Here is a 15,146-nt window from a genome sequence, read left to right on the forward strand (position 1 = left end):
GGCTCTCAAGTCCACAGGAGGCCTCAAGAAAGATGAAGTAATCAATTTTGTTAAAGCTGAGAAACTTGGGTTTCTGACCTAGTTAGCTAAAACATGTTAACGCTTGGAAAAAATAAAGGAACGGAATAATTTTACCTGAAGGGTGCTAAGAGTTTCATCAAACGAAACTGGCGTAATTGTGCAAATGATAACTGTCTTAGCATTTCCTCCCAAGGAGTTCTGGAGAATTCGTGTCAACTTGCTGTCTCTATAATTTATAAAACTGTTGTGGAGGGAAAGAGAAAACACCAAACAAACCATGAAGCAAAGACTAGTGTTCTTGTACTGGTGAATATAACGATATCAGTTGCAAAAACAGATTGACTTAGCAACATCTGGTATGAAATTGCAGTTCTCTTCATGTTTTATATGTCTGATGTAAGGAAATAAGGACAAATCAATATTAAGAATATGAATGGATTTGAAGGCTTGATAACTAGTCAACTATGTAGAGAGTTACAACTATCTTTGTAGTATCTTTTCTGGAAATGCTTACCCAGATGGGTCATCACAGAGTTTCTTGATCACTTGACCCAAGATGAACAGACTCCTGTTTATGTTACATCCTTCTTTGAGTCGAAGACCTAGATATTACATAAAAACACTGCTTTTATTCACAAAAGTTCACTTTTATCCTACATAATAGTCAGAGTAACTGTTCAGAGAAGGTTAAGCAGTCTTAGGTACCTAGGAATTGCCATAACAGAGCAGACTAGTTGTCCATTTAGTTCAGTATTCTGTCTGACAGCAGTCAGTACCAGATGTTTTAGGAATATATAAAACAGGGTCGGCCACCTTGGAGAAGGGGTGTGCCAAGTCTTCATTTATTTACTGTAATTTAAGGTTTCACGTGCCAGTAATACATTTTACATTTACAGGGGTCAGTGGACGGAACCCCAGACTGGTAGCGAGCTGAGTGGGGCCAGTGACCAGGACTCCGGCTGGCAGGGGCTGGCGGACAGAACCCCAGACCGGCAGCGGGGGCTGAGCTACTCAGCCCCCGCTGCCGGCCGGGGTTCCGTCCACTGGCCCGCTCAGCCCGCTGCTGGCCCGGGGTTCCGTCCATCCAGGCTGGCAGCAGGCTGAGCGGGGACGGCGGCCAGGACCCCAGCTGGCAGCAGAGTGCCACTAAAAATCAGGTTGTGTGCCACCTTTGGCATGCATGCCGCAGGTTGTTGACGCCTGATATCAAACAACCCCCCCACCAAAAAACAACAAAAATACCCACAACAAGCAGCCAACTAACCTACCACACCCCACCCCGTTTCCTAAATGGACAATTAAGGAATGAGCTTCTCATAGGAGGAAACATTTCTTTGTGACCCTAGTCAGTGTTTGGCTGATGCCCTCAAGATTTGTACCCATGCTAAAATCTGAATCCCATCTAATCAAACTGTGAATACTCTCATTATGCTTCATCTCAGTGAGTTTTTGGTTGCAGTGATAAATCCCACAGGTTAGTTATAGGTTATGTAAAAACAAAAGAAGTATTACATTTTAAATTGATTTGCCTTTTAATTTCTTTGAAAAACCCCTTGTTCTAGTATTGTGAGAGGGGCACTACTGTTTACCTGGTCTATACCATTCATTATTTTGTAAGCATTAATCACATCTCCTCTCTAAACAATCCCAATCTATTTGCTCCTCAGCCCTTCATCTACGAGTTCCTCCATGCCTCTAATAATTTGTTATGTATGTCTGAATCCTTCTATTGCTCTTATATTCAACTGGCCAGCTAGGATTGCACTCAATATTCCAGGGAAATGTGTACTATTAGGTTAGTTATAGCACTGTAACAATTATAACAGTCTTTATACCATTCTTAAGCTTTATAAAGATTTTAGTTTAACTGCAACTTCACAGTGAGCAGAGTTTTACACTGAATTGTCTACAATGTGCTTGGCTTCTTTTTCCTGAATGGTTCTATTTAAAATTTAGAACCCAGCACTTCATGGACAGATAATTTCTTCTATGGTATAATACCTCCCGATTGTTAGAATGTTAGCTAGCATTTAAATAGCAGGGAGATGGGCACTTGGGTGAGTGAGTGTCATGCTGGGGGGGAGGGGTGGGGAAGGGGATCCTCCTCTCTGGCCCCCTACACCAGGGAAGCTTGTCTGCTGCACCCCCAACTCCTCATCCCTGGCCCAGTCCCACACCCCGCACCCTAACCCTCTGTCCCAGCCCAGAGCCTGTACCCAGCACCTAAACCCCCTCCTGCACCACAACCCACTGTCCCAGCTCAGAGACCGCACCCCTCCCGCACCCACTCTCCCAGAGCCTGCACCCCAAACCCCCTCCCAGAGCCCGCACCCCCTCCTGTACCCCCAACCCTAGTCCAGAGCCTGCACCTAAACTCCGTCCCAGAGCCCACACCCAAACTTCCTCCCAGAGCCTGTACCCCAAACTCCCTTACAGAGCCTTAGGCAGGAGTTGGGGGGGGTGGGGAAGGCGGGGGGGAGAAGAGAGGGACTTGGACCCATTCTGGGCACCACCAAAAATTATACAAACCTGCCGCCCCGTACGTACCTTCTGATCCTGTTTGGCTAGCTCTTTCACTGCCTGCCAGATCTACCAAGTTCTGCAAATTCATTAAAGATTTCATGAGGCACAGTTTGCAGATAAAAGTCAGTTTTAAATGCTCTCAATGCTAATTTCAATCCAAGTTCAGTTAAGCCTTTGACATTTCTGTAGTAATATACCAACTGCACAGTGAGACCAATATTTTCTTAAGTTGCATGGGGAAAATGGCTTTAAAATATCACGGTAGACTCCATTACCAATATTGCGACCACTATTCGTAAACTAGCATTGCAACTTTTAAAGTATGTACTCTTCAAAAAACATTTCAATTCCCATTAAACACAAGTTTGTCTCACAAGCAGTCACCTCCTTCTCTTCACCCTGAATAACAGAAGTGCACAAACAATCTGCCAGGTCCTCAGTTTCCATTAATACATAAGCATTACCTTCATCCTCCTCTGAACTGAGCCTACACCAACTGTTCATCTCCCCCTACCCAATCTAAGAGGTCAATGGAAGAGGTCAAGTACCAAAATACCAATATTTGCTCCTAATCCCTTATACCTGTATGTGGTGCAACTAGTAGGTAACAGGGATTATGAGCTTGCAGTATCATTTGATGGTGACTTGCTTGATGCCTAGCAACCAGCCGTCACCTTTATAGGCCTCCAATTTCAGGAGAGAGCTCAAAAACTGAAGATATACTTGACCGAACTCCACCAAAGAGTACAACCCAGCCACCAATAAACACCAGGTATCAAAGGCTGCTGACAGACCCACTGCTTTGAAGGAAATAGGCTATCATCTGAAGATAGCCCACTACTGATCAGACTAGTCTGATCAAGATGCAAGTAGTCAAAGTTTGATACTGGAGAAATTAGAGATGACTAGTGAATACCTCCGTTAATCAGTTTACCAGAAAGTAGAGAGCAGGCAGTAGTTTGTCAAGATGTTAGAGAGGTTTTAAATAGGAATTGCACACAGAATCTAGTTCTCAGAGTCCCAAATACAGACCGATAGACCAAACATTCATTCCCTCCTTTGGATCCCTGCCATACTGCTAATATCAATACATCAAACAAAGGGGAAAAGGGATCACAGCCAGCAGCTATTGAATCTGTCAGCAAGAGTGGTTGCAAGCCCCCATTATGTTCCTCTAGTCCTGAGGACACCTGGCTCCTGAAATCTGCTCTATGTTGCACCAACTGACAGAGGTTCTTATGAAGAATTATGGCAACTGTGTGTTCAACCAGATTTCCCCACGTCATACCTCTTTCTGTCCCAGCAGCCAGAAGGGGTTAGGTAGGAGTTCTAAGACCCTTAGGGGGATTTCCCTTCCACTAGGGAAATCCCAAGTAGTGAGTAAACTACCTTCAGGGATACTTTGCATCACAGCCTCTGTCTGCACAATATCTAGTAGACTTTTACATATATATTGTTATATAGTCTTAAAACAGTACAATATTTCTCCTTTACCCAAGTTTTTCCATTCAGAGCGTTTCATTCTCAATATGATGGGAGAGAATTTCTGATTTTAGGATTTCATTTTAGTGGTGTCCAATATTTTAGCTGTTTTTAAAATTGCAAGTTTCCACGTTAATGCCTACCTAGTACCCGACAACCTTTTTCAAATATAACTTACCAGATGAGATACCATTACTGCTCCATCACAGTTCGTGTTGGCAGGATCATTTTCCCTACTTTCTATAATCTAAAAGAAGAAAGCCTTATAAGATTATTGCACATCTTTTCAGTTAATACATAACAAAAAACACGACTATACAGCCACCTACCATTCTGAAAATGGTGTGAGAACGGCTGCTGTGTTCATTCATTTTTGTTTCTCCATAGTGTCGTTTTTCTGTCAAAGTAAAGTCATGGTGTTTGTTATCCAAAAACCCCATATGCTCCAGACAATATTAAGATTGTAAGCAAAAGTAGTCTAACTGATAAACTAAAATAATAGTTTTTATGAGATTGTAGTTTTAGCCTTGTATTAAATTTAGAAGAGTGGTCATGTGTTTTAAAATTGCATCAACAATGGAGAGGCTAATCATCCTACTTTCTCCTTTTCTGAGCCATTCCATGACTTGCTCCGGATTAACAACCACCTCTTCGATCAGATCTTCCACGTAGATGTTTCTCTGCAAGAGAAACAGAATTAAAGACAAATTTCACCCAACTGTAAAATAAATGAGAAATAGATGTGCATACTGTATTATGCACTGGTTTCAGTTGAATGTATTAATAAAAGCCACACAGCAGTGTGAAGACAGACAAATCTATCTGGGGAATAAAGTCAGAACACTGCCAGTACAAATTTTTAACGTACATATCTCAACTGTAACTTTAAGGAGACAATATCAAACATTTGAGATCCAACAAAATGATGTATTTTAAAATGTATATGATTTGGCAGGGAAAGGTCCTCGGGCTTTTAGATCTTTCAAGGAAATTTGTACTTTTCAAAGGTTTGAGAAACAAAAATTCCAAAAGCACTATTCATGGAGGATCTACATTTTGTGCCCCACACAGATTAGAAGAACCCCCCCATTCCAAAAGCTTTGCTAAAGCAGTTAATGTAACAAATGGTGCTCATTAACAAGAAGAACAAGCAAAACTTTAGCGTAGTGAAATTGAAGACAGCAACAAGCTACTTCCGCTCACACCATATTGGCCACAATTCTAATTTGATAGTTCTGTGATGTAGGTGTAAAAGTGGTGGATGGTGTATCCCTTTTGAATGTATTATGATGGTGAAGTGTGTTAAAGCAACTCTGAGGAAATGGTGTAGGTTCTTTTTTGTGCTGACTGCAGATGCATTTTTGCAACCTCGACAATAAATTAAAGTGTGAAGTTAGATTTTGTAGAAGTGTTTTAGACACTCACAGCCCCCACCCCACCCCCAAAAGCTCCCACATTGCTCAAGGTTATATATTTTAAGAGACTAAATACATTCCAATGCTTAGGAAAGAGAAAATAACAAGGCTGATTACAGCTTTGCAGTAGTTCTAGGCACAACGTGAAGCTTGCTTACTTCTACTTGCACTCTTCAAAAGGGATTTTGTATATTCATACTCATTGGATATGACAGCAAGTGCAGCTCAGATAGTGGAACCTTCTTTTAGCAGTGCCAGTTACTGCATTCACATACCCATCCTACTTTTCCCTTAGTTTTTCAAGGGCAAATATCAAAGGGCGCATGGCCCTATAGTATATGCCATCTCAGTTCCTTCCACCACCTCTTCAAAATCATGAACTCAAAAGAACCAGAGGAAAAGGAGAAGGTGGCTCGTGAGGCATGAAAACAGGCAGAGGCCATCTTGGACTCTGCTATAAGTAAGTAACTTTCATTTCTTCTTTTAGAGTCTTCTGTGTATTCAGCACTCATGGGTCAGATTGGCAAGCAATACCTCATCAGCTGAGGTTAGAACTCAGGGTCCTACTTGAATAAGGGTTGAAGTACTGCCTATGAAACGGGGCATTTGTTCTGGACCCGAGGTTCTAAAGCATTGTATTTTGTAAGTATATACATAGAGCTTAAAGTGGCAGTCCTACAGGTTGCTGTGAATAGAACATGTTTAAAGTATGCAATGGAGATAGACATTGCTGCAGTAGAATATGATTTAATCATAGCAAGGACCAAAATGACATCCAGTTTATACCTTTCTTCTATATATTGTTTGCCTATCACTTCACAACCATTACCTTAGGTGGATTAAACAATCAAAGGTGATCCTAAAAAAAAGAAGATGGGGGGGGGGGGAACCTGTGAAATTCCTGAGCCCTGTTTAGATAGTAGGCTAGGGCCCTGTTAGGGCTTCCCTATAAGGAGACTTGAATATGTGGCCAGCAGATGCGTAAATTGACAGCGCTCTAACCTGCTGCACACTAACTAGCCATAAAGACCCTGCTCTGTACATTACAAGTTCTATACTGTGCTTTGACATACTGCTGTTACAGCAGGGTAAAGCACACTATAGGACTTTTAGTGTACAGGAGCAGGGTCATCATGGCCAGTTACGTGTGCAGCAGGTTAGAGCGCTGTCAATTTATGCACCAGATGGCCACACACAGTCTCTGTGGAAGCAAACCCTACAATGTTGAGAGCATGTAACTTTCATTCACCCTTATTAACGTGTGATTGAGGGAAGATAATTGGCAAATTTATAGTTTGGTTAACCTGGGGCAAAAAAAAACACACAAAACCCCCTCTATAGTACTTTGGGTAAGACTCCAGGGTTAGGGTGAAAAACTCCACCTTTTGTCTTTGTGAAATAGTGAACGCAAATCTGCCATCAGGACACGTGACTCACTCACTCACTCCTCTGGTTGATGTTATGGCAGTTAAGAGTTTTAATTAGGGCTGTCAAGCAATTAAAAAAATGAATCGTGATTAATTGGGCTGTTAAGCAATAATAGAATACCATTTAAATATTTGTGGATGTTTTCTACATTTTCAAATATATTGATTTCAATTACAACACAGAATATAAACTGTACAGTGCTTACTTCATATTTTTTTATTACATATATTTGCACTGTAAAAAAGAAATAGTATTTCAATTTACCTAATACAAGTACTATTGTGCTATCTCTTTGTCAGGAAAATTAAACTTAGGTGTAGAATCATGTACAAAAAACCCTGCAGTCAAACACAACACAACATACAAACTTTAGAGCTTACAAGTCCTACTTCTTGTTCAGCCAATCGCTCAGACAAAACACGTTTGTTTACATTTGCGGGAGATAATGCTGTCTGCTTCTTGTTTACAATGTCACCTGAAACTGAGAACAAGTGTTCACACGGCACTGTTGTAGCCTCTGTTGTAAGATGTTTACATGCCAGGTGTGCTACAGTTTCATATATTCCTTCATGCTTCAACCACCATTCCAGAGAACAGGCGTCGATGCTGATGATGGGTTTTACTCAACAATTCAAAGCAGTGCAGACCGATACAGTCATTTCATCATCTCAGTCAGATGCCACCAGCAGAAGGTTGATTTTCTTTTTTGGTGGTTCAGCTTCTGTAGTTTCCACCTCAGAGTTGCTCTTTTAAGACTTCTGAAAGCATGTTTCATCCCTCTCAGATTGTGGAAGGCACTTCAGATTCTTAAACCTTGGGTCCTGTGCTGTTGCTATCTTTAGAAATCTCACATTGGTACCTTTGCATTTTGTAAAGTCTGCAGTGAAAGTATTCTTAAAATGAACGTGTGCTAGGCCATCATCCGAAACTGCCATAACATGAAATATATGGCAGAATGTGGGTAACACAGACAGCAGGAGACATTGAACTCTTGGCAGCAAGAATTGTGTCACAAATTTAATTTAATGCATTATTTTATTAATGAGCATCATCAGCATGGAAGCATATCCTTAGGAATGGTGGCTGAAATATGAAGGGGCATATGAATGTTTAGCATAAAAACCTTGCAACTTCAGCTACAGTAGTGCCATGCAAATGTCTGTTGTCCTTTTCAGGAGACATTGTAAATAAGATGAGGGCAGCATTATCTTCCCTAAATGTAAACAAACAAGTTTGTTTTAGCAACTGGCTGAACAAGAACTAGAACTGAGTGGACTTGTAGGCTCTAAAGTTTTAGACTGTTTTGGTTTTGAGTGCAGTTATGTAACAAAAAAACAAACAAACCACAGCTACATTTGTAAGTTGCACTTTGACAAAGAGATTAGGCTGCTATACTTATGAGGTGAATTGAAAAACAAAAAAAGTATCGATTACTGTACACTTTGTATTCTGTTTTGTAATTGAAGTCAATATATTTGAAAATGTAGAACATCCAAAAATATTTAATTTTTATTTATTTTATTTTTAACAATATTTCAATTGTTATTCTATTATTGTTTAACAGTGTGATTAAAACTGATTACTTGCAATTTTTTTTAAAAAAATGTGAGTTAATCGAGTGAGTTAACTGCGATTAATTGACAGCCCTAATTTTAATAGATAAATGGAATAGTAAATAGTCAGCCATAGGTTCAAATGGAGGCTTCATGAGCTAAATTAGAACTGAATTCCATCTATTATCTAGTGTTGTTGAACCTGATGGTGCATAAGGAGGTCTCTGTAGAACAGTGAGAGAGCTCATCCAATCTTCTCCATTTCTTGGAGTAGAAAAGGGTAATTTGCAGGAGCTTTCCTCTTTAGCTAGGGAGAATCATTGTTCCTGTATGTGACCTGACTGCAAATCTATACAGCGAACTTCTGCTATCACAGTAATGATGCTGGGGGAAAAAAAAACAAAAACTGTAGCCACACCCAGACCCTCCCCAACCAGCTGCACCTGGACCCTCACCCCATCAAACCCCACTCCCTCAGTCCCACTCCAGCCCCACCCCCCAAAACCTGAGACCCAAACACTTTCACCCAGATCCCCTGTGCCACCCGCACCCAGAATGCCCCACACAGAAACCTCTCATCCCACACCTGGATCCCCCTACATTAAGCCCCTCCACACTTGGATCCTGCTGGGCTGAGCCTGCCCACCCACACCTGGTGTAGAAGGATAGGGCCACAGGGTGTTTCTGGGGTAGGCCCAGCCCTCGCACTGTGCAGGTGCATCCTCACTGCTGAGTCTCTGTACTGGGGGAGTGGGGGCTTCAGGGTGCTCTCCAATCTCAATGCAGCCAGTGGCCTATGCTCCCCATTGCCAGGCTGGAGTCACATTTATTTATTGACAAATAAAATGTGCAGAATTTTAAAATACTGCGCACAGAATTTAATTTTTTGGTGCAGAATTCCCTCAGGAGTATTTAAAACCAGGTCTCTTCACCTTTGGATCAGCCATTAAATTGGAAGCCAGAATGAAGAATAACTTCAAGTATCTCATAAAAGGCACTAAGATTATTTAGAGGGTTCCAGATCCAGAGAGGTTCACATGTATCTGCTGCTGCAGTTGGAAGGAACTGAGGCAGCAGATGTCACATCTCACCCATAAAATGTTCAGGAAGGCTGAGGGGTGGAGTAGAAGTGGCCTGTGAGCACTCTAACAAGCATTGCTAGAATGTTCCACCATCTGAGTTGCACTGGCCAGTTCAACCCAAATAAGAATAACCACAGGAACTTCAAAGAGCCATCCCTCTGCTAGGGCACCTAAATCGAGCTCTGCAGCATCCTTATAGTTTAATCTAGCTCAATCAAGATTACACAATCTGGCAAACATTCAGCCATGGACTCCATTTAGATCAGCATCTCATGATTTGAATCCATGCCCACAGAGGTGGTTTGTTGCATCAAATAAAGAGAAAAAAAGTGTCTTATGTCACCTTGGTTTACTTACATTAAAGTCCTCTCGAATTCCTAGAGGCTTGTTTTTCCTGCTGTCACAGAGCAAGTCTGTTATGGTTTCATTGTATATTTCCATATAGGAAACTCTCAACAGAAACTCTCTACCTGGAATCTAAAGATTAAAGACAAGCATCATCAGATCAGAAGTTGGAGGGGGGAAAAGGTGCTTTCATGGAAAAATGCTCAGCTTTTTACATCGTCTTGGACTACATCTTTACATAGCTTGTTTCATTGACTTTTCCTTTTCTCTTTGCAAATGTGCACACCATCTCCCTTCTGGTACATAGTCCCATAATCACTTGCAAGGAGAAGTAGTTAGGTACTTTATCTTTAATGCAATGTGTATTTTACCCCTTTTTGAAAAAAAAAGATCTGGTACTCTATTTTTGCCAGGTTTCATTATCTGTAAGGTGGGAATAAAGATACTAACCTTCTTTGTAAAGTGCTTTGAGATCTACTGATGAAAAACACTATTTAAGAGCTGGGTATTCGTTCTCCCCTCTTCACATGTTTCCCTGCTGCTAGACTACCTTCTCCTGCTCTTTCTTCTAAACCTAATCCCCTGTTGAGTGACTCTCCGCTCCACATCTCCTTCCCTGTTATTTGCGTCCCTTCTCTCCAGCCATCTTGTCCTCCTCTTCCTCCATTTGACTGAATGTACCTTCCAGCAGCCATCTTCCCTCTTCCGCTCTCCCCCACAGACATTCATCTCCTATTGATGGCTAACAGCTTAAGTCCCACTGGTGCCCTGGTACCCATGACAAGTTTCATCTTTTCCAGGCCCTAAGGCTCTTGGCAATGAGTGAGGAAGTAGCATCCTGTACCATGTTACCCACTAGCTCTTCAAACCACAAGCAAGCATCATGTTTTGGGAACCAGTTTTTTAGTTTATATCTTCCCCTGACTTCTCATAATGTGGGTGCTCTTATGCTGTCAAATTCAGACTAAACCATTATTTATTAATGCCCTCTCCCACAATCCATAAACGGCACCAGGAATCTCTTGCATCACACTGAGGCCCAATCCAAACAGCTTCTTGTGTCCAGGCCCCACTGACTTCAATGGGACTCCACACAGGTGCAGTTGTTGGCCTGCAGGCTATAGGTCTGGATGTACATGCTTAAGAAGCAGTACTGTTTGCTTCATGAGTACAAGGGGGGCTGCCAGTGTGGCACATCTGAGTGAGAAATAACTATGGCCACCCCCCATTAGCTTCCAAGGGCACACATGGCACTATAAGTTTTTCTTCTTGGCCTGCTTTTCCAGTGCATGCACACCCTAAGGTATTCTAGCTGTGCTGCACAGGAAGTACACCTGCAGTTTTCACTATTTAGTCATTGCACCTCCTCACAAACCTTCTCTCCAGCACACTTGTGGCCTGTGTTCTGCAAGTCAGACCAGACAACACTAATGGTCCCTGCTGGCCTTCAATCTAGGAGTCTCTGAACCTCTTATGCAAAGCTCTGTAGTTTGTGATTCCGCTGAGTACTTCTTCCACTGTTGGTTTTTCATCTTTTAGAAAAAATTTCTTTAAAGAGGTGAGTTTAGAGTGTACTAATCTGATCCTCATGAGACCCAGTCTTCATAACTACCAGACACAGAACTTGATATTTTATTTAAAGTTTTAATCAAGGTTCAGTGGGAAACAGATATTGAAATATAGAGCTGGCTTCGGGATGTGCATGGATCGTATCCCTGCTACTAGTGTGAGGGGAGGGCTTTCCCAAATTTCATGCAAGGATACGTATCACAGCAAAGTACTGCAACACATGCTACCACATGTAACTTGTTTCCGTTTGAAGTTATCAAGTCCCCTCCTTAATATTTTTGTATAGGATCCAAGTGACAATAATTTAGCTGTATTACTTACTTCACAAATAATTTTGAAGACATCCTGAACTGCTTTAGGTATAATGCCCATAGACTTGTCACTCCCCATCATTGTATACGTTTTTCCTGAGGCAGTCTGCCCGTAGGCAAAAATAGTGCCTAAAAAGAGGAACAAGTGTTAACTGACCACTACCCAACACTTTCTACAAATAAGGTACATGTAAAAAACAATATGAAACTTACCATTATATCCTTGGACAGCAGACTTTATAATTGGAACAGCTACACCTTCATATACTTGTTGGGTGCTGTCATTCGAATGAAAGACGCAATCTTAAAAAGAAATTTTTTTTTAAAAGCTGCACAAAGAGTGAGAAAAATGAACTTCCCTCACACTCAATTTTGGCAGCTTTTCATCCAATAGGACTGAGACCTTGATGCCCCAAAACCAACTTTTCTGCAGGATGATGCCAAAATATTTTATGCAGGATATAACTGATTGTCTAAAACCAAACTGAAGCAAAATAGAATATAACAATGTAATATGTAAAGTGCGGGAAACTTGGATATAGAGTTGAAAAGATGCTATAAACAGTTAAATAGTATAACCATGATAATTACTAGGTTATTTACTATGATCTGAAGCAAGGAAGGAAGTCATTTAAGTCAGACTTGAAGATCTGATCCAGCTCTTGGTTATGCCAGACTTCCTAGGGTAAATCTTAGGGCACAGCTACACCACCTCCCTGAATGAGATTAGCTAAGCTGACAGAAGCACTCGTCAGCACAGCTGCATCTACAGAAACAGCTATGTCAGCTCTAAGGGGTGTGATTCCCCCCCCCCCCCCACATACATTGCTAGCAGACACAGATATGCTGGCAAGACTGTAGCGTAGACCAGGCATTACTCTAGCCCATGCCACAGTTCTCCATCTCTAACATGGCAATTATACTTCCCAACACAGGGGTTGTATTATTTTCATAGAACAGATCACCGTAAAAAAAGTCACATCATTATGAATAGTAAACACAACACATGAGAGTCACTGGCCAGCAATCTTCAAGCAACCTTGAGAAGCATGCTATACTGCAGTCAGAGGGGTGTTGAGGATAAAATTAACGATTGTGAGGAGCTCAGATACTACAGTGATGAGGACCATATAAGCGCCTAAATAGATGTTCCTTAAGATCTTACCATAATTAAAAGTTCTTGTACCATCCACTTGTAAAATTGTACAATTTTCACTTTTCCAGTGAAGCTGTACTTTATCTCCAGATGCTTCATTTTCTCTAAAAAGGAAGAGATGTTTTACTAATCTTATTAGAGATCAGAACAGAAAAAATGTTCACTTCATTTTGTACATATATTTTCCTTTTAAAGAAATTCCCTTAGTGCTAGGTAAGTAATATTCAGCTTAACTGAACATATTTTCATCAACAGAAGATTAGAGGCATAAAATCATTGTCACCTACCTACTTCATCCAATCAAGAATACACAAGTTCCACATTTAACTCTTTGCGCATCTATGACCCTGTTTTCCAGCACACAAGCTTATAACATGAATAAATTGCTGCAATTCAGACTCTTCTCTCAATAAATTAAAAAAAAAAACAACGAAACTCAGAGATGAAGTTTATCCAACATCTACGAGCCCAAAAATCAGTCCACTAGCCAAAAATATTTCTAACAATTTGTAATTTAAGGAATAAGACAGCCATGCTCTGTAATTCACAAGGTCAACTTTCTATTTCATTCTTTTGTTAGAAGTTTTATTATGTCTGCCATACTTTGGGTCTCATCTTCTCTTCTTTATTCCACAACTTTGCCCTCCCCCCCGGGACAATCTCTTTTCTTCCTGCTTTGTGGTCAGTGTCTGCTTCCTCATTTTCTCTTCTCCCTACAGACCCTGACATCCCTTTCCAGCTTCATGGCACATTGCTTTCTTTGCCTCTTTACCTAGGTTTTGCCTCTCCCACTTCTCCTCCAAGCATCATACTTGGTCTCCAAATCCCCCCTTATCTCATCAATGTCTGCCCCCAACACATAAGAGGCACCAAATCTATTCACACCCCTTTTTACAGAAGGCTTGAAGAGTACACCAGACACTCAGCGAGCTAAACTAAAAGGAGGGCCCCCCCTTTATCTGGGGCAATGCCCAGGTGAGGGGCCAACCCAGCAGGCAAGCAGCTGGGAAAGCCCCGGCTCCTGGCAGCTCAGCTAGCAAGTCTTCACGCCGTCGCGTTGCAAAAGCTCCCCTTCAAGATGTGAGCCAGCGCTCAGCAAAGTGGCAGTCGAGAGCCCCGTATAATAGACCCCAGCCCCAGCTGTAACTACCCCCGTCCCCTATGGGAGCGTTTGCTCAGTGCCACAGCGCTCACACCGGCTCCCCCACGGCCCTTCTCACAGCACATCGCGGAGCGCTTGACACGGGCGCCCAACCCCTTCCCGGGGCGTACCCGGCCCGCAGGGCTCGGGGCACGAGCCTCACCGCTGCGGGCGAGCGGAGCCTGGGGCAGGGAAGGCCCCGCCGGGGGCAGTTCTAGGCAGGGCCGAGCCCCGCTTCCCAAAGGGAACCGAAGGGTCCCCGGAGGGGCGGGCGCCGAGAGGGGCAAGGCGGGGTCCCGGGGCAGGGCCGAGCCCAGGGCTCCGGTTCCCTGCAGTCACCTGGCGATGAGCGGCCGCATCCGCACGCAGACCGTCACGGCTCCCTCGTCCGCCATCGCCCCGCTGTGCCTCACGCCGTTGGAACAAACCGCTGCCCTTCTCGGCTCCGCAACCCCAACCGCGTCCACCAGCTACCGCCTGCGTCTCCAACTGCCGCCAGGGTTTGAATTCCTCTCGGGCTAGTTTCCTATTGGTCCTTCCCTGACAGGCACTTCCGGAATCCGGACTATACCACTGTCAACCACGCTCCTGGGGAGGCGCGTGGAACAAGCCCCGCTTAGACAGTCCCTTTATGAGGTTTAAAGGGCAGGAACGTTCCATGGGGGTCAAACAGCTACGTTCTTACAGTCCAGGAAACGGCTGTGGCTCGAGAAACTCCGGCTCTCGACGTGCAAAGCTGCAGCCTTTATTCCGACCCCTCCCACAGCCGGGACCTATGGCATGCTTTTACTATATACTATACTATGGCGTGCTTTTTCTATATACTGTACAGATTTCATGGGGAAGACCAGTGTTTCTCAAATTGGGGGTCCTGACCCAAAAGAGAGTTGTGGGGGTGGGGTGGTGTTCCACAAGGTTATTTTAGTGTGTGTGTGTGGGGCGGGGGGGGGGGGGGGGTTGCGGTATTGCCATCCTTCTGCACCGCCTTCACAACTGGGTGGCTGGAGAGTGGGGGCTGTTGGCCAGGCACCCAGCTCTGTGGGCAGCACCCCGCAAGCAGCAGCACAGAAGTAAGGGTAGCAATACCCTACCGTGCCACGCTTACCTTATGTTGGTGCTG

General features: G+C 43.1%; 1 protein-coding gene across 1 annotated transcript in view; it reads right to left on the reverse strand.

Annotated features, from left to right (window-relative positions):
• The window catches only part of CENPE (centromere protein E), a 73,350-nt gene extending 58,847 nt beyond the window's left edge, over positions 1–14,503 (reverse strand). Inside the window, exons 1-11 of the mRNA XM_073340813.1 lie at positions 14,366–14,503; positions 12,895–12,989; positions 11,943–12,032; positions 11,740–11,858; positions 9,862–9,981; positions 4,625–4,706; positions 4,356–4,423; positions 4,205–4,273; positions 2,569–2,620; positions 536–623; positions 136–262 (exon numbers count right to left, since the gene is read on the reverse strand). Coding sequence (XP_073196914.1) covers positions 136–262; positions 536–623; positions 2,569–2,620; positions 4,205–4,273; positions 4,356–4,423; positions 4,625–4,706; positions 9,862–9,981; positions 11,740–11,858; positions 11,943–12,032; positions 12,895–12,989; positions 14,366–14,421 — 966 coding nt within the window. The 5' untranslated portion in view covers positions 14,422–14,503. The remainder of the gene's footprint in view (positions 1–135; positions 263–535; positions 624–2,568; positions 2,621–4,204; positions 4,274–4,355; positions 4,424–4,624; positions 4,707–9,861; positions 9,982–11,739; positions 11,859–11,942; positions 12,033–12,894; positions 12,990–14,365) is intronic.
• Positions 14,504–15,146: the final 643 nt, after the last annotated feature.

This window comes from Lepidochelys kempii, chromosome 4, assembly GCF_965140265.1.
Source record: "Lepidochelys kempii isolate rLepKem1 chromosome 4, rLepKem1.hap2, whole genome shotgun sequence".
Classification (NCBI taxonomy): Eukaryota; Metazoa; Chordata; order Testudines; family Cheloniidae; genus Lepidochelys; species Lepidochelys kempii.